Genomic DNA, 25,863 nt, shown 5'->3' with positions numbered 1-25,863 from the left:
ATAACTACAGTGATCTAATACATATCAATTTTACAGAAGACAATGTTGAAAAAGCACTATGCAATCTAAAACCATCCCTATCTATTGGACCGGATGGAATATGTGCCTATTTCTTAAAAAGTTATCCACTGCCATAGCCAAACCTCTAAGCATAATCTTTGAAAAATCTTTCAGGACCACTTCCTTGCCTAACCTATGGTCACAAGCCACAGTCATCCCCATCTTCAAAAAGGGAGACCCTTGCCTAGTTGAAAATTACAGACCAATCTCCTTATGCTGTGTCACCTGTAAAGTCATGGAATCAATTATTAACCAATCCATCATCCTCCACTTAGAGACAAACAACCTACTCTCCAATAAACAATTTGGTTTCAGAAAAAAAACTATCCTGTAATCTGCAACTCTTACACTGCAAAAACATATGGACTACACAACTTGATCAGGGCAAAACAATAGATGCAATCTACATAGACTTCTGTAAAGCCTTTGATTCAGTGGTACATGACAGACTACTACTAAAAATAAAATCCTATGGTATCTCTGGACAACTGCATAACTGGATAGAAGCATTCCTGTCAAACAGACAACAAATGGTCAAAATTGGGAGTGTCCTATCAAATTCTGTACCTGTCAATAGTGGTGTCCCCCAAGGCAGTGTTCTAGGACCAACTCTTTTCATACTCTACATAAATGACCTCTGTGATCATATTAAGAGCAACTGCATTCTTTTCACTGATGATGTAAAGCTGTTCAATACCACAGACAATACTGCTACCCTTCAAAAAGACCTCGACTAGGTATCAGAATGGTCAAACAAATGGCAACTTCAAATCTCAACAAATAAATGCTCTGTCTTACATATTGGCAAAAAAAATCCTAAAATAAAATACAAGCTGAATAGTCAAGATCTTGTTGATGATCCAAGCTCTGTAAAGGACCTTGGAATACTCACCTCTAATGATCTAAGTGCTAGTGCCCACTGCAACTACATAGCCAAAAAGGCATTAGGAGTTGTTAACCTAATCTTACGTAGCTTTTTCTCTGGTAATATCACACTACTAACTAGAGCATACAAAACATTTGCTAGACCAATACTCGAATACAGCTCATCAGTCTGGAACCCACATTACGTATCTGATATTAACACAATTGAGAAAGTCCAGAAATATTTCACAAGAAGAGTTCTCCACTCCTCTACTCATTGTAGAATACCTTATGCCACCAGACTTGAAATTCTAGAACTAGAAAACCTTGAATTACGCCGTCTTCGGTCTGATTTAAGCATGGTATATAAAATCATACATTGCAATGTCCTACCTGTCAATGAATACTTCAGCTTCAACCATAACAACACAAGAGCACACAACAGATACAAACTCAAGGTTAACCGCACCAAGCTTGATTGCAGGAAATACGACTTCAGCAACAGACTTCAGTAACCCCAAAAACTTTAACCTTAGACTGTCTACTATTGACCTCACCCCTTTCCTAAGAGGTCTGTAGGGGGCGTGCATAAGCGCACCAACGTGCCTACTGTCCCTGTCCTATTGTTTCTTTTATTTTTCTTTTATTTTTCTTATATGTACCCATTTCATGTATTCATAATTATGTATACACTTTTACTTATTATCTTGTAAACAATTGACAAATAAAATAAATAAATAAATAAATAACTAAAATTGAGGCCAGACTTGAACTCAGGTCCCAATCCACAGAATTGCCTTCACCTTTGATATCTGAGGAGAAGAAATTAGTGAAACTGAAACTAGTAACCCCAAAATCCTCAGCATATGAGGAAGTACTGGGATCCTACCTTAGACAGTACTGGTTCAGTAGGAGATCGTGCGCGTAGGTGCCCCCCTAACATATGCAGCCCTAAAAGCCAATCAGCTGAGAGGGTAAAGAAGTGACCCTCCCACCCTCCCATGCATTTTTTTTTACTACAGGTTCGAGTAAACTGGTCCAAACTGGTAGCATACCACCACTGATATGATGCCCTCTCTCACCAGGTTTATGGAGATATTAAACTGCATATAAAATGACAGAGATTTGTGTCCTAAGTAAAAATCACACCAAATCTCATTTTGGAAATAACTGAATCAGGTTATAACAGTATTCAGCATTATAGCATCTCCTGGTCAATAGATCTGAAAACTCCCTATCTGTCTAAGAAAATTATAGATGTTTTACTCCACACATTCAATTCCCAGTCAAGGTTACCCACCCTTTTGACTAGATTTAGCCCACTTCAAATGGATTGTCAATCTTGGCAGGGGGGTTGTATCAATATTTTCCTCACCTTGTTCAGCAACTTTAGCTGTGACAAAACATCTTGGTTGATTATAATTCTCTGCCTTTCAAAACTCCCCAATTCCTTGTTGATGGGATCCTCCTTGGGCAGAAACAGCCTACTAAAGATCCGCAGATCTGCTGCTATGTCTCCATTTTGGTCCAAATACACTTTCAACAAAGAAAGATTGTACAATTCATTCTTCTTTAAATATGGATGGAACTAGAGTGGAAACATTGAGGAATTTTAAGAAATCTTGTTTTCTTACCTCACATCCTCTTTTTACATTTTAATCTTTCTTCTACAGTTGTTTAACTTGCAAATATTGTGAGTTGGGAGAACAAGTGTTGCCATTGTCTTCAAAGCTCAAGAACAAAGGTTTAGTAATAGTTCTCAATTGTGTGTGTGTGTGTGTGTGTATGTATATATATGATGTGGGAAAATACCAGAACAAAGCTGAATACCATACATGTAAGTACCCACAGAAACTTAAGAAAACATATATATCTTTTCACGGGTACTTACATGTATGGTATTCAGCTTTGTTTGGGTATTTTCCCACATCATTATAGTTGTGCTTTTAAAGTTGTAGCAACATTTCGGCAGAATCTCATCTGCCATCATCAGGCTTCTGTATTGTGTTCGTCTGTGAGTCAGACTTTCACAGCTGTTTCCTACGCTGTGCCAGAATGGTTTTTTCTTCATCCTGATTGGTAGGGAGTCTTGGTTTGTGTTTATTGGTCTTGGAGTTTGCTTTGATCTGCTTGCTTGGTGTTTCTAATATCTTCTGTCTGTTTTGTAGCTTTTTTAGTCTTCAATGGCTGGCAACATTGCGTTTCCTGTATTGGAGGCTTTTAGTGTGACTTGGCTCCGAGTAAAACGAGGGCTATCATTTATTAGGAAGTTAGGTTTCATCTGGTTGCCTGGTTGGGGTGTGTTTGAATTGGAGGTATCACGGGAGTCTATTTGTGCCCAGGTGTTTGCCTGGCTTGTGGTGTGGAGATTTTTTTGTTTGAGAGTGCAGGCTTCCAGATAATTGACAGTCTGGTGGAGTCATCTCTTCTTTTCATGCTTTCAGGTCTTTTTTCAATCTCTATGGCTTCTCTGATAATTCTGTAGCTGGGGTTTCCAATAGTGGCTAGGGTTTTGGTGCCATTGAAGTTGATGCTATGACCTGTGGCTTTCATGTTAGTTTCTGATTAGGGCTAATTCTGTTCTTTTCGGGATCGTTTCAGTGGCTAAAGTTTTGGAATGGAATTTGAGTTGGAAGCATATGGGGAACACATTTTTGTCTCGACAATTGAGTAGGAATGTGAGATCACACAAGATAGTGGCTCTTCAGAGTTTGAGTTTCTCGTAGATCCCGGTCAGCCAGAATGTTTCCTCCCCCGAGAGGTACAATATTTGTTTTCATAGATTTTCACAGGGACAGGTATGTAGGTCTAGGTGTGTTCGGGTCTTTGCCCATGTAAGATTAAGATTATCTTGCCGATGTTTTGGCAACGTCCCACTTGCCATCCTCAGGCTGGTGCTAGCTGGATCTTATTTTTGGGGTTTCTTAGGATTCCAAAGAAACACTATCACCAATCTAATCTGAAAAGAGATACCCCCAAAAAAACAAGACACAGAACAAGACAACGGTATCGCACTCCTCCCCTAAATCTACAGCACCACAGATAAAATCAGCAAAATTCTCCACAAACATAGTATCAGGACAGCTTTTGGCACTGACCAAAAAATAGCCAACATCCTAAGAAACCCCAAAGACAAGATCCAGCTAGAAAACCAAGGAGTTTATGAAATACCATGCAACAATTGTCCAGCCATATACATTGGACAAATCAACAGGAGAATAAATGCACGCATCCCAGAACACAAAAACACAATCAGAAGAGAAGAAAATACTTCCTCCCTCCTCCAGCCACAGGACAGGAAATTAATTTCGAAGGAATCAAATTAATATCCAACACTGAACATTCCAGCAAGAGAATAATCAGGGAAGCCATTGAGACAGAGAAACAACTCCATAACAGGAATAGATGGGATGATACCTCCTGCTTAACAGACATCTGAAAGCTTGCCCTCAGCCAGCCATGAAAACCAACACCAGGCCTAAAATAACATGGGACACCACCGGCAATCACCTTCATCAGACCCAGGCCCAAGCCCATCCTATAAACAACGGACAACCACCATCCAGAAAACAGACCATGGCTGCTTTGCCAGCTGTCGCACCCCCCGACCCCAAAACCAAACGAGCTGACACATGCCAGGAACACAGACCCAGACCCCAAACTCAAAGCTAGACTAAAACCCAGAATACTACATCACAACCACCCACTCAGGATATCACATAAAAAAACTCAAGAAATTACACCACAAGATCTCAAGAAGTTGCAACACAGCAAATGACCGAGGAAATCACAGCACAAGACCAAGGATACCACAGCAATAAAACTCACAAGGTCACCGCACAACCCATTACCCAAGCCGTTACAACCCAGGAGGCTAATGGAAAAGAGATCAAAACACAAACGACCTAGGAAATTAAAGCACTAGATCCAGGACATCTCCAAACCAAACTCACAAGGCCATCCCACAGCCCATTATACCAACATCAACTCCATCAACCAATCAAGAGACAGCAGCACAGCCAACCAGCCCAGCACACCAGACACCCCCCGCACCAGTATTTATAGAGAAATGGCAGCTCCGCTCACACACTGCTTGCACTTGAACAAAGCCGAAAGCACCTGCGTGAGGATGGTCTTACATGGGAAAAGACCTGAACACACCTAGACCTACATATATGTGTGTGTGTGTTATATATATATATATATATATATATATATATATATATATATATATATATATATATATATATATATATGGATCTTTGGTTGTTCGGGTTTTCTCCGCGTAAGATTCAAAGTGTCTAGGCAACGTTTCGATGAAGTCTCATTCATCATCATCAGGCCTCTGTCTTTGGCTCTTGCTTTTCAGAGTGATGTGAGGTTGCAGCTGCTTTTTTCTTTCTAACTGTCAGTGGGGGTGGGATTTGAATGGGTGGGGGCTTGGCTGTGTTCTGATTGGGTGGGGTGTCTTCTCATTGGTGGGGGCCTGGCTGTGTTTTGATTGGTTGGGGGTTGGCCGTGTTCTGATTGGCTGGATTTCTTGCTGCCCGGCTTCGAGTTCGAGGTCGCGCTGCATCTCCATAGTTGGTGTCGGCTTGCTTCATGTATGGCTCGGAGGGGTTTGGAGTGGGCAGTGGTGAGGTTGCAGGTATTCGTCTGTTCATGAGGCGGGTTTCCAAATGGCTGGGAGGCGGAGGTGTCATCTCGTTTGTTCATGCTGTGTGGGCGTTTTTCTATTTCTATGGCTTCTCTGATTATTCTGCTGTTGAAGTGTTCGGTTTTGGCAATAGTTCTGGTATTTTTAAAGTTAATTTTATGTCCTGTGGCTTTGAGGTGTTGGACCAGGGAAGAGGTCGTTTCTTCTTTTTGATTGAGTTCTTATGTTCTTCAATGCGTGCACTAATTCTTCTGTTAGTCTGTCCAATGTATGTGGCAGGGCAGGCAGTGCAGGGGATTTCGTATACTCCTTGGTTTTCTAATTCGACTCTGTCTTTGGGGTTTCTTAGGATGGTGGATATTTTTCTGTTTGTGCAGAATGCTGTTTTAATATTGTGTTTTTGGAGGATCTTGCTGATTCTGTCTGTAGTGCCTTTTATATATGGGAGGAGGGCTTTGCCGTTTTCTTGTTCTCTGTCTTGGATTTTGGTTGGGGTTTCTTTTTGGATTAGGTGGGTAATCTTGTGTCTTTGGAATCCATTGGCTGTAAATACGTTGGTGAGGGTGTGTAGTTCGGCTTTTGGTGTTGTTCATCGGCTAAGCATTTTGTTCTGGAGATGAGTGTTTTGGCTACGGAATTGATCTGTGCTGGGTGGTGGTGTGAGAGTGCATGTAGATAGCGGTTTGTATGTGTTTTCTTTTGGTAGATGGTGTGTCCTAGGGAGCCATTGGATCTTTTGTATACCAAGACATCTAGGAAGGGAAGTTGATTGTTGGTTTCTGTTTCCATGGTGAATTGTATCTTGGGGTGTAGGCTGTTGAGGTGTGTGAGGAACTTGTTTAGTTTTCTTTCCCATGTGGCCAGATTATGAAGGTGTCATCTACGTATCTGAGCCAGAGTTTGGGTTTGTGGTCGTATTTTTCTAGAGCTTGTGTTTCAAAGTGTTCCATGTAGAGGTTTGCGATGACAGGTGAGAGGGTGATCCCATGGGTGCTCCTTCTATTTGTTTGTATTTTTGTCCATTGTAGGTGAAGTATGTATTGGATAGGCAGTGGTTGGTCAGATCTAGGATGTGCTTGGGGGTTGTATTTGTTTTGGATGGCTATCAAGGCTTCTTTTATTGGTATTTGGGTGAAGAGGATATGACATGAAGCTTACTAGTAGGTCGCTGGGTTGTAAGTTTTGTTTCTTTATGATTTCGATGAACTGGAATGAGTTTCTTACATGTGAGTTGATGGATTCTGCATAGGGTTGTAGTTGTTTGGCGAGAAATTTGGCCAGGTTTTGTAGAGGTGAGCCTATGGAGCTGACTATTGGTCTGAGTGGGGTTCCTTCTTTGTGTATCTTGGGGAGACCATAAAGCTTGGGGCATCTGGATGATTTTTCTCTGGGTATGATTCTTTGCTGGATTTCTTCACTGATGGGGGAGGTTTTCATTTTGGATTTGGTAGTTTTTTCTAGGTAGGTGGTGGGGTCTGTCTTTAGGGGTTTGTATGCGGGGTCTTGGAGTAGGTTGGTTAACTTGGTTTGGTAGTCAGATGTGTTCATAACCACTGTCGCGTTGCCTTTGTCTGCTGGTAGGATTATTATGCTGGTGTCTTCTTTCAGGTTAAGTAGTGCAGTTTGTTCTTCTTTGGATAAGTTGCTTTTGGGTGGTTTGCTAGTGCAGAGGATGTTGGTGATTTCAAGTCTGATTTTGTTAACACATACAAACCGCTATCTACATGCACTCTCACACCACCACCCAGCACAGATCAATTCCGTAGCCAAAACACTCATCTCCAGAACAAAATGCTTAGCCGATGAACAACACCAAAAAGCCGAACTACACACCCTCACCAACGTACTTACAGCCAATGGATTCCAAAGACACAAGATTACCCACCTAATCCAAAAAGAAACCCCAACCAAAATCCAAGACAGAGAACAAGAAAACGGCAAAGCCCTCCTCCCATATATAAAAGGCACTACAGACAGAATCAGCAAGATCCTCCAAAAACACAATATTAAAACAGCATTCTGCACAAACAGAAAAATATCCACCATCCTAAGAAACCCCAAAGACAGAGTCGAATTAGAAAACCAAGGAGTATACGAAATCCCCTGCACTGCCTGCCCTGCCACATACATTGGACAGACTAACAGAAGAATTAGTGCACGCATTGAAGAACATAAGAACTCAATCAAAAAAGAAGAAACGACCTCTTCCTGGTCCAACACCTCAAAGCCACAGGACATAAAATTAACTTTAAAAATACCAGAACTATTGCCAAAACCGAACACTTCAACAGCAGAATAATCAGAGAAGCCATAGAAATAGAAAAACGCCCACACAGCATGAACAAACGAGATGACACCTCCCGCCTCCCAGCCATTTGGAAACCCGCCTCATGAACAGACGAATACCTGCAACCTCACCACTGCCCACTCCAAACCCCTCCGAGCCATACATGAAGCAAGCCGACACCAACTATGGAGATGCAGCGCGACCTCGAACTCGAAGCCGGGCAGCAAGAAATCCAGCCAATCAGAACACGACCAACCCCCAACCAATCAAAACACAGCCAGGCCCCCACCAATGAGAAGACACCCCCACCCAATCAGAACACAGCCAAGCCCCCACCCATTCAAATCCCACCCCCACTGACAGTTAGAAAGAAAAAAGCAGCTGCAACCTCACATCACTCTGAAAAGCAAGAGCCAAAGACAGAGGCCTGATGATGATGAATGAGACTTCATCGAAACGTTGCCTAGACACTTTGAATCTTACGCGGGAGAAAACCCGAACAACCAAAGATCCACATACAAATACCCGCGAGAACCTCAGAAAACATATATATATATATATATATATGTATGTATGTATGTATGTATGTATGTATGTATGTATGTATGTATGTATACGTATTAGTATATGTATATGTATGGTATTCAACTTTGTTCGGGTATTTTCCCATGTCATTATAGTTGTGCTTTTAAAGTTGTAGCAACATTTCGGCAGAATCTCATCTGCCATCATCAGGCTTCTGTATTGTGTTCATCTGTGAGTCAGACTTTCACAGTTGTTTCAGAGATTTCAAAAGGGATTGAAAAAAGACCTGAAAGCATGAATAGAAGAGATGATTCCATCAGACTGTCAATTATTTGGAAGCCTGCACTCACAAACAAAAAAATCTCCACACCACAAGCCAGGCAAAAACCTGGGCACAAACAGATCCCCCTGATACCTCCAGCTCAAGCACACCCCAACCAGGCACCCAGATGAAACAGAGCTTCCTAACAAATGATAGCCATCCATTTACTCAGAGCCAAGCTGCAGTAAAGGCCTCCAATAAAGGAACACAATGTTGTCAGCCAATCAAGACACAAAAAGAGCCACAAAACAGACAGAAGATATTAGAAACACCAATCAAGCACAACACAGCAAACTCCAAGACCAATAAAAAAAGACCAAGACTCCCAACCAATCAGGATGAAGAAAAAACCATTCTGGCACAGCAGTAGGCTGCCCCAAATTTAAAACTGAAACGACTGTGATAGTCTGACTCACAAATGAACACAATACAGAAGCCTGATGATGGCAGATGAGATTCTGCTGAAACATTGCTACAACAATGTTCGTCAATGCTCTGTCTTACATATTGGCAAAAAAAATCCGAAGATAAAATACAATCCGAATAGTCAAGATCTTGTTGATGATCCAAGCTCTGTAAAGGACCTTGGAATACTCACCTCTAATGATCTAAGTGCTAGTGCCCACTGCAACTACATAGCCAAAAAGGCATTAAGAGTTGTTAACCTAATCTTACGTAGCTTTTTCTCTGGTAATATCACACTACTAACTAGAGCATACAAAACATTTGCTAGGCCAATACTCGAATACAGCTCATCAGTCTGGAACCCACATTACGTATCTGATATTAGCACAATTGAGAAAGTCCAGAAATAGTTCACAAGAAGAGTTCTCCACTCCTCTACTCATTGTAGAATACCTTATGCCACCAGACTTGAAATTCTAGAACTAGAAAACCTTGAATTACGCCGTCTTCGGTCTGATTTAAGCATGGTATATAAAATCATACATTGCAATGTCCTACCTGTCAATGAATACTTCAGCTTCAACTATAACAACACAAGAGCACACAACAGATACAAACTCAAGGTTAACCGCACCAAGCTTGATTGCAGGAAATACGACTTTAGCAACAGAGTGGTCAATGTCTGGAATACTCTACCCGACTCTGTAGTTTCTTCCCCAAACCCCAAAAACTTTAACCTTAGACTGTCTACTATTGACCTCACCCCTTTCCTAAGAGGTCTGTAGGGGGCGTGCAAAAGCGCACCAACGTGCCTACCGTCCCTGTCCTATTGTTTCTTTTATTTTTCTTATATGTACTCATTTCATGTATTCATAATTATGTATACACTTTTATTTATCTCGTAAACAATTGACAAATAAATAAAATAAAATAAATAAATAAACTTTAAAAGCACAACTACAATGATGTGGGAAAATACCCAAACAAAACTGAATACCATACATGTAAGTACCCACGAAAACTTAAGAAAACAAATGTGTGTGTGTGTGTGTATGTAGATAGATAGATAGATAGATAGATAGATAGATAGATAGATAGATAGATAGATAGATATTCTTAAGTTTTCGCGGGTACTTACATGTATGGCATTCAGCTTTGTCCAGGTATTTTCCCATGTCATTGTAGTTGTGCTTTTAAAGTTGTAGCAACTTTTTGGCAGAATCTCATCTGCCATCATCAGGCTTCTGGAAAACGTGGGAAAATACCCGCACAAAGCTGAATGCCATACATACATACATACAGACATGGCATTCAGCTTTGTTCGGGTATTTTCCCACATCATTGTAGTTCTGCTTTTAATGTTGTAGCAACGTTTCGGCAGAATCTCATCTGCCATCATCAGGCTTCTGTATAGTGTTCATCTGTGAGTCAGACTTTTACAGTGAAATCACCTTTCTGAGGTTCTCGTGGGTATTTGTATGTGGATCTTTGGTTATTTGGGTTTTCTCCCTCATAAGATTGGAAGTACCTTGGCAACATTTCAATGAAGTCTCATTCATCATCTTCAGGCATGTGTCTCAGCTCTGTGCTTCTCAGAGTGATGTGAGCTTGCAGCTGCTTCTTCCTTTTAACTGCTAGTGGGGTTGTGACTTGATCAGGTGGGGGCTTGACTGTGTTCTGATTGGGTGGGGGTGTGTTCTCAGTGAAGTAGGTAGCTGCACTGCAGCTGAATCACTACCCACTTCAAACCCCTCCGAGCCATACATGAAGTGAACTGACACCCACCATGAAGATGTGGCATGACCACGAACTCGAAGCCAAACACAAGGATCACAGCTCACCAGCTCAAATCCCCCAGCAACTAAGACTAACCTGAGCACAACCAAGCCCCCACCTGAACAGAACACATCTCCAGCCAATCAGAACACGGCCAACCCCCCCAACCAATCAGAACACAGCCAAAACCCCAACCAATGAGAACACCCCCCCCCACTGAGTTTTATTGTTTTGACCTCCTGGGTCTTGTGCTGGGTCTTGGGTTGTAATGACATCGTAAATCACTAAATCTCATAAATCACCAAACCTGTTGGATCCCACCCTTGCTTGTTGAGACCCCATACCTGCCATGGATGCAGCCTCTGAGCCCCCAAACTCTCTTCTCCCTTCTTTCTTCCCCTCTTGGAATTGGACACAGAATTTAATGTGTGGGCCAGAATCTTAATGAGACTGTATGTACTGCGATCATTTTTGATCTGCTCCCTATTCTTTTTCTCTTGGGTCTCCAGTGGTGCTTTCTGGGTGCATCTTCTCCGGGTTTTGACAGAAAAGACGTGTTTTGAAATAGCACAATGAAAATACTCATCTTGAAATTCAGGTTCCACAAAGAAAACACCTTTATAGGCATCATCTTTTTGCCAACTTTTTTTCCACTTAGAAGGAAAGCTCCAAATACTATGGACATACTTGTAATGGCTGTTTTCTTTTACTGAATATCCTCCAACCACTGTAACGATCCAGACTTTCCCTTGAATAGGTTCTGGTAAATGCGTAAGTGTTAAATGGAAGAGAAGAATTCTGTCAGAAATGGACTCAAATTCTATGAAATGAACGAAGACATTGACTTGTTTCCACATAGAGAGGGCATTTCTGAGGGCTGCTGTATTTCTGGTCACTGAGAATTGTTGTGATATAACAACACAAATTGCATTCCTCACAAGCATAGGGGTAAAAGTTCTCATGAAATTTTCTCCCTTCTCTGTGTCTGGAGTAAAGAGACCAATCAAATTCCATCCAAAATGGAGGAGCAGTTGGACAATTGCTGGGTACTAAAACCCTTCTTTGGGGAGCATTGGATGGAAAAAAGGGAATCGACTTTTATCACTCAGATCCTCTGAAGCAGTTTTCCCACTGATCTGAAAAAATCAACAAAGAGTGCTGTGTTATATTTGGGATCCTACCAAGTCCCAATTTTTAGCTTTCAATGAATCCAACTTTTTTCTCATGCACATATTAGAACAGGTTCTTCTTGATTAGTCATATCATTTTTTTAGTTTTTTTTTCTCTATTTGTAAAAAGACAGAGATTGCAGTACCTATGTCAGCTGTACATTCAAGAATGTTTTAGTTGAAATATGTTTGTTCTAAGCATTTGAGATTCTTACAGTTTCCATATCATTAATTTTATAAAAAAAATACATGTCCTAATTTTATAAATTGTAAAGAAATCCCAATTCAGCTCTCAGGGCAGCAGTTGGAAGACTACTCTACTCATTGCAGAATACCTTATGCCACCAGACTTGAAATTCTAGATCTAGAAATCTAGAACTATGCCATCTTCGGAACAATCAAAGTATAGTATATAAAATCATACATTGCAATGTCCTACCTTTCAATGAATACTTCAGCTTCAACCATAACAACACAAGAGCACACAATACATACAAACTCAAGGTTAATCGCATCAAACTTGATTGCAGGAAATACGGCTTTAGCAACCAAGTGGTCAATGTCTGGAATACTCTACCTGAATCTGTGTTTCTTCTCCAAACCCAAAAAATTTTAACCTTAGACTTTCTACTATTGACCTCACCCCTTTCCTAAGAGGTCTGTAGGGGGCATGCATAAGCGCACCAACGTGCCTACCGTCCTATAACTAACCAAATAAAAAAAAATAAACATTTTAACCATCCTTAAGATTCTTCTCAGATGATGTGATTGGATTTGTTTTAGAAGTGGTATATGTTAGGAATGTATGTAACCTAATAGCTATTTGGGAGGGAAATATATAAACCAGGATAGACATTTTAATACTGTCTCTTTAAGAGGATCCTAAAAGTGTAGTTGGATGTGGTTTCTCAAACGACCATAAGATGGAGCCAGAAACCTGGGTTGTTTTAGTCGTAGTCTCAGAGGAGAGTGTGAGTTAGTCTCTGTTTCCTTCTGTTGGAGAATATTGCCATTCCTTCTAATTGACTGATATTTCTGGATTTAATGGAAGTCTGATAGTGAACTGTTTTTGACACTGGACTTTGTTATTGGATTATCCCTGGACTAAAAACTGACTGATCTTACCTGTGAATGATTTTGGACTGCTTATTTTGAACTTTGCTTAAAACCTTTATTGGAAGTAAAAACCAACATTTACTGTAGACTGTATCTGTGTGTATTATTCAAACACTACTCTTAAATAGGTCTCCCTGCATGCGCTCATTCTCCTAATGAGGAATTACCTAAACACTGGCTATGGGCCCAGGCCATACCAGGCTCAGGTAACTGAGAGTTGGTGTGAATGCACAGTACTGTATACAGACAGCTGTTTACTTTTTAATTGTGGGTTACGATCCTGGTAAAGATGGCACAAGTCACTTCAACGAGGCTATCACTGATAACCCGGTTGGATGGAACAAATTATGTTTCCTGGTCTATGAAGTGCAGTCTACCTCTACGTAGAGAAGGGTTATGGAATGTAGTTCAAGATCCACCGGATGTAAATGCTTGGGATCCAAATAAAAAGGATGATGCCAAGAAAATTGCTGACTTTAAACAGAACAATGAACGAGCTCTTCATATAATTGGACTAACACTGAGTGACCAGCAGCTAGTCCTTATTCATGGAGAAGAATCAGCTGCTAGGTGTTGGGAGAATTTGAAGAGGATTTATGTTTGTGACAGTGGAGGTGCACATATACATCTTACACATAAACTGTTTAGAGCACATCTTCTGAAAGGTGGAGATATGTTAGCTCATTGGAACTTCATGAAAAGAACTTTTCAAGAGCTACATAAAAAAGAACTGATATTTTCAGAGCTGCATCAAGTTTACATCATTCTTTCCTCATTGGATGAAAGTTATGATGATTACGTATATTCACTGGAAGTCCTGACCAAAGATAAACTGACATTGACTGACATAAGTGAAAGATTTTTAGAAGAAGCAAGAAGACGGCTGGATAAGGACCAACTGAGGAAGAAACAACCACAAGAAGAGGATTTGTCTTCAACTACCTATACTGTTAGGAAATGTTTTTCTTGTGAGGCAAGGGGACATATAGCTAGGTTCTTAAGAAAGGAAAACAACAGAACACTAGTAAACACCAGAAGGCCAAGAAGAATGTTAGTTTAGCTATGTCAAGCAATTCAACTCTAAACCATGATTTGTGGGTTGTTGATAGTGGAGCATCACAGTGCATTACTAAACATAGAGAGAGGTTTGTAAAGATGTCTACGAGTAAGCAACCTGTATCATTCGCAAATGAATGGAAGATTAAAGCATCAGGTGAAGGTACTGCATATTGTTCTTGTATAAACGAACATTTAACTATGTTATATGTGCCTAAACTGAAATTTAACTTGTTATCAGTAAGGGCTTTAGTTAATCTTGGTTATGTAGTAACCTTTAGGGGTGATAACTGTACAATAGAGAAAGAGGGTAAAAGTGTTACTGCTATATTAGAGAATGATTTATATGTAATACATGATGACCAGTTGAAGATGCCTAACTCAGTTTATAACAATGTTAAGCCACATGATGAATGTATACATTTACTACATAGACGTCTAGGGCACATTAATTTCAAAATGCTCAAACTGTCAAATTGTCAGAAGGAGTAAAATTGAAACCCTGTAGTAAGTACTTAAACTGTAATGCCTGTAGCCTGGAGAATAGTAAGGTTACTCCAGCAAACAGACTGAATGGATTTAAGACCAAAGAACCTTTAGAGGTTGTGTTTGCTGACATAATTGGTCTTAAGAAACCAAGTTTAGGAGGTGCCTGCTATATTTTGAGTATTATGGACCATTACTCACGATACGGTTTCTCCTATGTTGTGAAAAACAAAACAGAAACATTCCAACATTTCTTTAACTGGCTAAAGTTTACTGAGAGAGAAATGAAAAGTAAAGTAATGACTTTAGTTCCTGATAATGGGACTGAGTTTGTTAACACAAAATTTCAAACTATGTTGAAATTGGCTGGTGTTATGCACCTTACAGACCACAACATAACTTGTTTGTAGAACGAAGAGGTCAAACATTACAAGCCATAGCTCGTACTATGTTATCTGATTCAGGTTTACCTGAAATACTTTGGGGTGAACCCATAATGTATAGTAATCATGTTTTAAACAATGTAGTTAATACAACAACTGGTGAATTTTCATTCACTCATTGGCATGGCAGAAAACCAAATTTAAGTTACCTACACACATTTGAAGGTCCAGCATGGGTGCATATTCCATCACAAGTAAGATTGATAGGGCGTCATAGAGCTAAGAAATTATTTTTTGTTGCTTGTTAGACCAACCATAGATCGTTTAGGTTTTGGGATCAACGCACAGCTCATGTATATTGTAGTGCTAATGCAAAATTTCTCAAGCACGTTGGGTGGGATAAACTGGAACAGGAATCCAGCAATGATATCATTATTGATACCCAAATAGTCCCTAAAGATAAAATCAGTAAACCATGAATAGCCATTAAAGAGGAATCACAGGAAGTGGTAGAAGAACAGGATCAGGTCCCACAGGAAAGCCCACCAGTAAGCCCTGTATTACCACGATGTTCAACCCGAGTAACACGACCACCTGATAGATATCAGGCTAGTGTTGTATGCCAAGTTAATACAGTTCCAGGAAATTATAGTGAAGTAAAACTGTATCCTGCTAAGGATCAGGCTGCTTGGCAGAAAGCAATGGATAAGGAACTGGAATCATTAAAAAAACCTGGAGGTATATGAAAATGTTAAGTTACCACCAGGTAAACATGCCCTAGGATGTAAATGGATTTATAAATTGAAGACAGGGGTGGATGGGACTGTTACCCATAAAGCCAGGTTAGTAGCACAAGGGTTTAATCAGACAGCAGATGACTACGATGAGTTGTTTGCACCTAGTCTGAAGGCTACTATATTAAGGGCAGCAATGGTGTGGGCAGCTAAGAAGAAATACATTGTAAATCATTTGTTATGTAGGGACGACATATCTGCATGCACTGTTGCAACACACTATATATTTAAAGAAACCTTTAGGTATCAAAACTGATAATACAACTGATTGCTGGAGATTGAAAAAGAGTCTTTATGGCTTAAAGCAATCAGGATATGAGTGGAACCAATGTATAGTTAAAGAATTAACTAAGATAGGCTTTGTAGCTGGCATGGCTGATCCATGTTTGTTTAAAAGAGAAAATAATGGTATGATTTTATTGTTGCTATTGTTTACTGATGACATAGCATTAATCACCAAAATTGAAAAAGAAGCTACTAAAATAATTTCACTATTAGAAAAGAAATTTAAAATAATATATTTAGGAGAAATCAAACAATATCTTGGTTTAATGATAGATAGAACTAGGAGAGGATACAAGACCTCACAGGCAGATAAAATTAACTAATTACTAAAAAGTTTTAAAATGGAATTTTGTAAGCTGGCTAAAACACCGATGAGCCAGGAGTTTAACCATAGTGATGTTCAAAGTCCTATTATTTTTAAGAACATTTATTTAGTCCTTGGTTGGTAGTTTATCATATCTCAGTAATTGGTCAAGGCCAGAAATTGCATACAGTGTTAATCAATTAGAGATATTTTAAATCTGAGCTGACTGAAAGGCACTTGCAAGCTGCTCAAAGTGTGTCAAGATATCTGAAACAAACAATGCACTATGCATTTTATTTGGAGCCTAAAGATGAACTGAGTTTAACTGCATAACCTGATGCAAGTTTTGCTACAGACATAAATAAATGAAAATCTACATCGGGTACTGTAATATTATTGGAAAAAGCATTGACTGGATGGAGTTCTATTAGACAGAAACATCTAAGTTTGTCACCAATGGAGGCTGAATTTTTTATCTTTATTATGGACAGATTTAGTTTTGTATAAGCAATTATTAATTGATATGGGAATTGATGTAAGAGATTCTATTGTTGTTTATGAAGATAACCAATCTGCAATACAGATGGCTTCAAATATTGCTGTTAAGACAAGAACGAAACACAGAGATTTAAGATATTTAAATGTAAGACAATGTGTGCAAAGTAAAATGATTAAGCTAGAATAATGTATGTCAGAAAACAATATAGCAGATCATTTTACAAAGGCCCAAGGCTCTATAAAGCATAAGGCTAGCTGTGAAGATTATGGACTTAGAATGTAAGGTTGTACATATTGTCCTACCCAAAAGGGGAGAATGTTAGGAATGTAAGTAACCTAACAGCTATTTGGGATGGAAATATATAAACCAACATAGACTTTTTAATACTGTCTCTTTAAGAGAATCCTAAAAGTGTAATTCTCAAACAGCCATAAGATGGTGCCAAAAACCTGGGTTGTTTAGTCTTAGTCTCAGAAGTCTCAGTGTGAGTGAATCTCTGTTTTCTTCTGTTGGAGAATATTGCCGTTCTTCCTAATTGATTGATATTTCTGGATTTAATGGAAGTCTGATACTGAACTGTTTTTGACACTGGACTTTGTTATTGGATTATCCCTGGACTAAAAACTGACTGATCTTACCTGTGAATGATTTTGGACTGCTTATTTTGAACTTTGCTTAAAACCTTTATTGGAAGTAAAAACCAACATTTATTGTAGAGTGTATCTGTGTGCTGTGTGTGTATTATTCAAACACTACTCTCAAATATGTCTCCCTGTATGCACTTATTCCCCTAACGGGGAATTACTCAACACTATAAATTAAATCCAAAAATTCAGCTCAATATAAGTACATGGTGGTAATATTGGGCTTTTGTACTTAAATATTTCAAGCTAAGGGGGCTGCATGGATATGCTTTTTTCAAAATTCTTATAACAGTGTGTTCACTTGTACCTTTGGTCTAAATGACCTCTATTAATGTTGAAGGAAAAAAGATCTAGTCACTGAGAGAAATACACCCAGGTAAGGAAAAGTGTGAACTTGCTCTATCAGTTCAACAGACTTCAGAGGATAATTAGGACTGCAGAAAAAACAATTACTACCAACCTGCCTTCCATGGAGGACCTGTATACTGTACAAGTCAAAAAAAGGGCTGTGAAAATATTTACAGACCCCACACATCCTGGATATAAACTGTTTTAACTCCTTCCCTCAAAATGACTCTATAGAGCACTGCACTCCAGAATAAAAAGACACAATAATAGTTTTTTCCCGAAAGCCATCACTCTACTGAACAAATAATTCCCTCAACACTGTCCAACTATTTACAAAATCTACAGTACTATTACTGTTAGTCTTCTCATCACTCCTTATCACCTATCTCCTCCCATGTGTGACTGTATGACTGTAACTTTGTTGCTTGTATCCTTTCGATTTATATGGACTGTTTCCTAGTATGATTTGATTGCTTATTGTAACCTTTGACTATCATTAAGTGTTCTACCTGATGATTCTTGGCTCTTGATGAATGTATCTTTTCTTTTATGTACACTGAGAGCATTTGCAACAAGACAATTCCTTGTGTCCAATCAGACTTGGCCAATAAAAGAATTCTATTCTATTCTATTCTATTCTATTCTATTCTATTCTATTCTATTCTATTCTATTCTATTCTATTCTATTCTATTCTATTCCTATTCCTATTCCTATTTTCTTTCTCTTCCTGTTTCCTTCTATTCTATTTTATTCTATTCATCATCAAATAGTCCTATATGGCAATATGTCATTTCCCAAAGTCCAGAAATTTTGAATTGACTTATCAGTAATCAGATAATTCTTATGAGAATAAGAGCCAAGTTTTCTTAACAATACATGAAACTCAAATGTACATGGGCAGCATACTTTTCTTACCATTTGGTAAGGATCAGTCCTACCTCTCATGGCTCCATTCATCCTAAAAGAGGGGTCCCCAACCTATGGGCCATGACCAGCTAGTGGGCCATGAGGGGTTTGCAATTGGGTCATGAAAATGGCTGGCAAGTGCATATGTGCACACAATAATCCTCACATGTGTGAGTAAAGGGAAAGCACATGCACACATGCTTTATCCTATCTATCTATGAACCATCTCCTCTGCTCTCCCAATCTTAAAAGCTGAAAACATTGGGGAACTCAATGTTCCCCTAAACACACTCTCAAACAAATGAATGAAGAACATGGAATAATTGAGATAGAAGGGATTTTTGAGGTCTTCTAGTCCAACTCTCTGCTCACAGAGCAGATCATATACCATTCCAGACAAAATGAATATACAGCTATTTTGGAAAGCCTCCAGCAATGGAGCATGCACAGCTTCATAACACAAGCTGTTCCATGGATTAATTTTTCTCACAGTGCTTGTAGAAACAGCTTTGAGCAGGATCAGCATTCTGAGTTCCATTTTAAGAGCAATCAGTTTCTTCCATGATATTTCTATGTTTACTGTGTCAAATGCTGTGAAAACAGCAAACCATTATTTCCTCTGACTGATTTTTTTATTCTGAGAGGTTTCAGGGCAATGCAACCACCAATAGTGGATCAAATCTGCTTAAAATCCATTGGTGCTTCTACAAGGAACTTTTCATCTACCACTCTCAATTCTATTCAGAATAGAATAGAATGGAAGGGAAGGGAAGGGAAGGGAAATGAAGGGAAGAGAAGAGAAGAGAAGAGAAGAGTTGGAAGGGACCTTAAAGATATTCCAATCCAACCCTCTGCTGAGGCAGAAAACCCTATATCATTTCAGACAAATGGTTGTCCACTATTTTCTTTTTTTTTAAATACCAGTGTTGGAGCATTTACAACTTCTGGAGGCCAGTTATGGGAGAATTCAAGTCAATACAATTGTCAATAGTGGATCGCATCTGCCTAAAGACTGCTGGTTCTTCTACAAGGAATGCACTTTTCATCTACCATTCTCAACTCTCTTCAATGGGAAGCTGGCATGTATTAAAGGCTAAGCCTAGATAGATAGATAGATAGATAGATAGATAGATAGATAGATAGATAGATAGATAGATAGATAGATGATATAGAGATAGATTGATAAATATATAGATATGATATAGAGATAGATAGAAAGGTAGATAGGTAGATAGAGATAGAGATAGATATGGATATAAACTCAAATAGGCATGGAAGAACCTGCAAATAGAGGGTCCCACCTCTTGGGATATTGTTATATCAATCCCCAGCCATGAAACCTACAATGGATATAGTGAAAAGCAGCTTTTGAATTCTATAATGAAGATATGGTTTAATCTATCATCAAACACTACACCCCATTCACTTTGCTAGATAGGGGAACAGAAAAACAAACCTGTGGAAATTTGTAGGCACCTGCTAAAGTTGACATCTGGATGGAGATGTCCCTGTGAGCTTTATCAACAAGTGCCAAAAGGTGTTCCAACCGTCCACAGCTGTAGTTGGGAACATTGGCTTCTCCAGGAGACAGCATGTCCAGCAAGGCATCTGAAGTGCCGAGGGTGTTATCATAGTTGTCATGGATGTTGCAGCCAAGTGTGAGATTGTGCGTGGGCTGATAATTTTTATTAAAAAGTTCAATATTGAAAATCACACGTAGTATATGTTTCTTTCGATGAGATAAACTAGTGTAAAACCATGTTCATATTAGTATTAACAGTAGCAGCAGCAACAATAAAATACTTTTTCTCTATTTAATCCATTTTTTTCTCCACAAGCTAACTAAATCTTAAGCTATTATTGATCCAAAACCAGAGGCAAATGATAATCACTCATCATCCTTTAATGTTGTGAGTGTGGAGAAGATAGAATGGATATAGTTTTCCAAAATGGTTAAAATCAGAAATACACCATTATTTGTAGAAGTACTAATTTTCATCAGTGCAGTAAACAGTTTGAAGAATAATTCAGTCATTAAAGTAGAACTATCCTAAAAGATACAGGATTTTTGATAAGTGACCCAGAAAAGCTGTTCTGAAAAGAGGCATCCTCTATTCTTATAAAAATCAAGCATTGAATATCAATGAGAGGTTATTTAAATATGAAAAGGACCTGGGCAGGGGAATTTACAACAATCACTACTTTCAATAAAACTCACTACTCAAGTCATGAATTGAGGATTGAACAGGGAAACATAAATAATGTGGGCTTTTTTCAGGTTTTATTTGCCTCATGTTTTGATTTGAACCTCTCCCAGAAAATAAGACAAAAGAGATAAAGACTGTGGAAATCAAAAGGGTTCAAGAAATTTGTCAGGTCCTGCAATATAAAATTAAGTAAAATAAGATGAAGAAGAAAGAAGAGTGTTAGAGCTGCAAACGGAGGGAATGAAATTCCATCACAATGAATGACTTACAACTGAATCTGCCTAGAAGGAGCCCTGTTGAAAGGTAATGTTTCATGTGCTATTGTTGATGGAGAGATGACTACACCAATGAGAAGATCGCCTGGCCTATAATAGCTCCATGGCTTTTCTCCATCCTGGTTGTCCAAACTCAGTGGGCACTTCATTCTCAGCTTCCCGGAGACTGGCTGGGACATCAGTAGAAGCAAAAGCAGAAGCAGGAGATCCATAATTCCTGGGGCTGAATCAATCTCCTTCCTATTTTTAAAGAAGAATTAGCAGAATTCAAAGCACTCTCACAGGATAGAATATCCTCTGGCTTTCCTGATTCAAACAGACAAGATTCATCTGGAAGAGATAAAACGTACATTCAAGAGCACAGCTCCCGCCTGTCCTGTAATTTGAGCCACAAAGGGCATAAACTGTAGTATTTATCCTTTTATAATGCAAGGTCACTTCCATGTTGCTTCAGTCTCATGTTTACATCAAAAGCAGACACTGGAGAAGTAGAAGAAGAGGTCTCAAGGCATGTAAGGTGACAATTACAGTGAGAAGAAACTTGTCCTCTTGGGACCCTGAACTTCTTCCATCTAATGAGGAGTAGGCAGAAAAAAGGACTTCAGTGAAAAACCACAGATACACCCATTGGCGCACTGTCCTGTAGTGGTCATAGTCTTTCCTGTTAGGATATGTGCATAAAGTCATGCTTGGAGCAAGATACTTCAAGAGCCAGGAAAGTGACTTATGCTGTCCTTCAATGGAATCTCTTGCTTCCAGAGATTGCTAGGGAAGGTCATCCAGAGCTGTGGAGTTTGGTGCCACTCTCGGTTGGTGACAATTAACTCTAGTGCTGTCTGTGCTCTAATGCCATGGAAGCAATCAGTATCCTTGAACCCAGTCTAATGTTAGAATAACAGTTTAACAGATTTGGAAGAAACTTTATAGGTTTTCTAGTCCAACCCCTTGCTCAAGCAGGAGACCCTATACCATTTCAAGCAAGTAGCTGTCTAGTCCATTTGTTGGTGATGCTGTCTATCCCACATTTTTCTAGTTTACCAAGAAGCAGGTTGTGGTCTATTTTGTCAGATACCTTACTGAAATCCCAGAATACCACATCCACAGCTGATCCACTAATTTAATCACTTTGTCTTTACGACAAAGAGTAGGGCTGTATGGGATTTTCTTTTCAATGAGATCTTCATATATTAATCCTAATTAGGGGCTCATTTTATAATTCTTGTAACTGAAGTGAAATTTCATTTGCCATCTGTTCTAGAAACACCAATTGACAAAGCCAACAATCAGAACCTCTCCTACATTCTCCTGGTCACTCTCCTGCTTTCCATCTTGACCTGTTCCATTCTGCTCATTGGCCGACCAAGGAGACTGACTTGCCTCCTTCAACAAACAGCCTTCAGCATTGTCTTCTCAATTCCCATTTCTTCAGTCTTGGCCAAAACTATCACAGTGGTGTTAGCTTTCTTGGCCACAAAACCAGGGAACAAAATGCAGAGAAGGTTGGGGAAGAATTTGGCCAACTCAGTTGTGCTTTCTTGTTCTGGTCTCCAAGTTGTCATCTGCAGCATCGGGTTGGGCACTGTCCCCCCTCCCACCCATTCCCTGACTTTGACATGCACTCCCAACCTAGAGAGGTCATCCTACAATGCAATGAAGGTTCTGTCACCATGTTTTATATTGCCCTTGGATACTTGGACTTTCTGTCTGCTATCTGCTTCAAGTGGCTTTCCTGGCCAGGAATCTCCCTGGGGCCTTCCACAAAGCCAAGCTGATCTCCATTAGCATGCTGATCTTCTGCAGTGTCTGGGTATTCTTTGTGCCTTCTACCTGAGCACCAAAGGGAGGTACAGGTCTTGTGCAGGTCTTCTCCATTTTAGCATCCAGTGCTGGATTGCTGGCCTGCATTTTCATCCCTAAATGTGACATAGTTAGTTTCAGGTCAGATCTGAATACCAAAGAACATTGGATGTTAAAATAATATAGAAAAAATGACTTTTACCAATCTCTTATTCTTCCAAAATGGCATTGATTAGTCTCCATTAACAGTTTTTGACCATTTAATATTTATTTATTTAAGTTATAGGCTTCCTGGCTTCCCTAAAGGCAGCTTACAATCAATAAAAACAAGATGAAACATTAAAACATTTGAAGAATAAATAGTATCACTAAAATTGTTTTACAATTGACAACAGGGGAAAGGGAGAAGGAAATGAACATATTGAACATATTTTCAACTCATAAAACATTCCTATGTCTGTATTCAAGTTGCCATAAACAAGGGGGTGGGGAATCTGAAGGAGCAGTACAGCAGTAAAACAAGAAGTACATTCCACCATTATCTTAAAAAGATTGTAGCTAGGCTACCAGATCTTCTGGTTGTGAAAATCCTTTATTAGAGAATGTGATTGATGATACCTGGGCAGTGCTTTATTGGAGAATCTGATTTATGATACACCCGGGGGAGGGGCAAAACAGGGTTACAGGTGACTGTGAATTATGTATGCCAGACTTGGCTTAATTTAGGTTAGTGCCAGCATGTTGCTCCTAATAAATCTTTTGAGGGTTTTTTTGAAGCTTGGCTCGAGGCTCATGATTTAATTAGGGCTATCACCGGAACCCTGACACATATATTCCTCCTATTCCTAAAGCTAATCCTATTCCTATTCTTCCATATTTCTAAACATTTCTAAAACAAAATATGAAGTCTTATTTTTCGTCACAATAATGTGGGTAAAATCTGTTTCCAGATGAAGGAGTCTTTCCAGTAAGCCAATGAAGACATAAGGAATGTGGCCTTGCAGTTCCTAGTGACCTGTGGGAAGTTTTATCAGAATATTCCAATAGCAATTCCTGAATCAGAAGATACAAATGCTTCTTACAACAAAGACTATTTTTCTTTGCAGATAACAAAAGGGCAAGAAGTAATCTGAAATTTCTTATGTTATTATTTATGTATGTATACCACATTTTCTCCTTCTGTTTTGCTTCATTTTAGTCTCTTTTCTGCAAAGCATAAATATTTATATATTCTTATTAAACAAATGTATAAGGCTGCCATGTTCACCTATAGATTCCACTGGGAAGCTTGCAACTGTAACGTTCACAATATTTTAAAAAAACCTCATTAAAATCCCATGCCAGTGTAAGTGGGATGTGAGTGTATCCCTTTGTTTATTTTGTTCTATTTTTTTGGACAAGATCAACTCTCAGTATGTCTTGTGTAATAAATGCGGCAGTGAGCCTTGACTGTTTGCTTTGGTTTCAGTGTTTTGATTCCACACAAACTGGTGTCAGAAATGAGATTCACAATTTTTGATCTGTGACCAGGGATTACAATAGGGCATCCTATGTGTTGTGGTGAGTTTGATCACATGTCATTTTCTGCTGCCAAAGAAAGGGTACCATTTAGGAGTGTGCTTAAGGCAACAATCTAAAAATTTATTTTGGTTGGGAGGTTTCTTAAATGTGCGTGTCCCCTTTTTTAGTCCAGTTCTCAGTTTTCATGTAGAGAGCTCAACTGAGAAATGACTGGAGAAATGACTCAAATAAGGGAAATTGAGTTTGAAGGAGTGATTGTGTCCCTTCTGTGTTGAGCAGAAACTTGGCCCTTTGGCTCTGTTCAAAGTCCAATTTTATCCTGCTGTTTCTTTGAAGGAAGTATCCTTAGTTGCTGCTTGGAAGGTAGGGAAATACAAAGCAAACTTCTTTTAGAAAGAGAGAGAGAGCATGTGAAAATGTAAATGTTCATAAAGGGGTAACCCTCCTGAGTTAAGAGCAGCCTACCATGTGAATCCAAGGACCAAATAATACTGCAGAGAAAGAAAAGGAAAGGAAAAGAAAAGAAAAAGCCATCAATGAGTATCTCCAGATCCTGTATGCAGGAAGCAACCATAGGAAAAAAGTATATTGATGGGAATTAAGAGTGTCTGGGAGAAACATCAGTTTTGACTGGGACAATGGAAACCAATGAACTATCCAAATAACCCAAGGATCATCTTATAATAGAAAAAAGGAATAGCAAAGTTGGAAGGGACCTTGGAGGTCTTCTAGTCCAATCCCCTGCTTAGGTAGGAAACCCTATATTAATTCAGATAAATGATTGTCCAATCTCTTCTTTAAAACTTCCAGTGTTGGAGCATTCACAACTTCTGAAGGAAAGTTGTTCACTGTCAGGAAATTTTTCCTTAATTCTACGTTGCTTCTCTCCTTGATTAATTTTCACCCATTGCTTCTTGTCCTGCCCTCAGTTGCTTTGGAGAATAGTTTGACTCCTTCTTCTTTGTGACAGCCCCCGAGATATGGGAACACTGCTATCATGTCTCCCCTAGTACTTCTTTGAATTAAACTAAACAGACCCAATTCCAGCAACTGTTCTTTATATGTTTTAGCCTCCAGTCCCCTAATCATCTTTATTGGTCTTCTCTGTACTCTTTCCAGAGTCTTAACATATTTTTTTACAGCCTGGAGGCCAAAACTGGATGCAATATTCCAAGT

The 25,863-nt window shown here is 39.2% G+C and overlaps 3 protein-coding genes and 1 long non-coding RNA gene across 6 annotated transcripts in view; 2 read left to right on the top strand and 2 right to left on the bottom strand.

Moving 5' to 3' along the window:
* LOC148126720 (uncharacterized) overlaps window positions 1-11,564 on the bottom strand; it is a 65,131-nt gene extending 53,567 nt beyond the window's left edge. The window contains exons 1-2 of the long non-coding RNA XR_015742508.1: window positions 11,241-11,564; window positions 2,300-2,512 (exon numbers count right to left, since the gene is read on the bottom strand). This is a non-coding gene — a long non-coding RNA (uncharacterized LOC148126720). The remainder of the gene's footprint in view (window positions 1-2,299; window positions 2,513-11,240) is intronic.
* LOC113451824 (vomeronasal type-2 receptor 26-like) overlaps window positions 1-25,863 on the top strand; it is a 500,191-nt gene that overhangs the window by 166,811 nt on the left and 307,517 nt on the right. The window lies entirely within an intron of this gene.
* LOC113451996 (vomeronasal type-2 receptor 26-like) overlaps window positions 1-25,863 on the top strand; it is a 452,458-nt gene that overhangs the window by 132,564 nt on the left and 294,031 nt on the right. The window lies entirely within an intron of this gene.
* On the bottom strand, window positions 11,833-21,764 carry LOC148126719 (G protein-coupled receptor family C group 6 member A-like). Of its 3 annotated transcripts, none has more exons than XM_087923061.1 (4): window positions 21,720-21,764; window positions 21,364-21,609; window positions 20,344-20,632; window positions 11,833-12,032 (listed from the first exon to the last, which is right to left on the bottom strand). In XM_087923061.1, coding segments are annotated over exons 1-4 (624 nt in total). In that variant the 5' UTR covers window positions 21,722-21,764; the 3' UTR covers window positions 11,833-11,945. The 3 variants fall into 3 exon arrangements, with proteins under 3 accessions (XP_087779187.1, XP_087779188.1, XP_087779189.1); XM_087923063.1 differs by lacking the exon at window positions 11,833-12,032 and adding an exon at window positions 17,013-17,088; XM_087923062.1 differs by having other exon boundaries at window positions 21,364-21,725.

This window comes from Pseudonaja textilis, chromosome 2 (assembly GCF_049901715.1).
Source record: "Pseudonaja textilis isolate UNSWEBS1 chromosome 2, rPseTex1.2, whole genome shotgun sequence".
Taxonomy (NCBI): Eukaryota; Metazoa; Chordata; class Lepidosauria; order Squamata; family Elapidae; genus Pseudonaja; species Pseudonaja textilis.
The sequence above is the reverse complement of the archived record's forward strand: the minus strand, read 5'-3'. Positions and strand labels throughout refer to the sequence as shown.

Coding starts and splice junctions, on each gene's coding strand:
- LOC148126719 (XM_087923061.1), bottom strand. Junction 20,633..21,363: donor CCTTCTAGGCAGATTCAGTT/GTAAGTCATTCA, acceptor GTTTTACACTAG/TTTATCTCATCGAAAGAAAC. Junction 12,033..20,343: donor GTGCCTACAAATTTCCACAG/GTTTGTTTTTCT, acceptor TGATTTTTTCAG/ATCAGTGGGAAAACTGCTTC.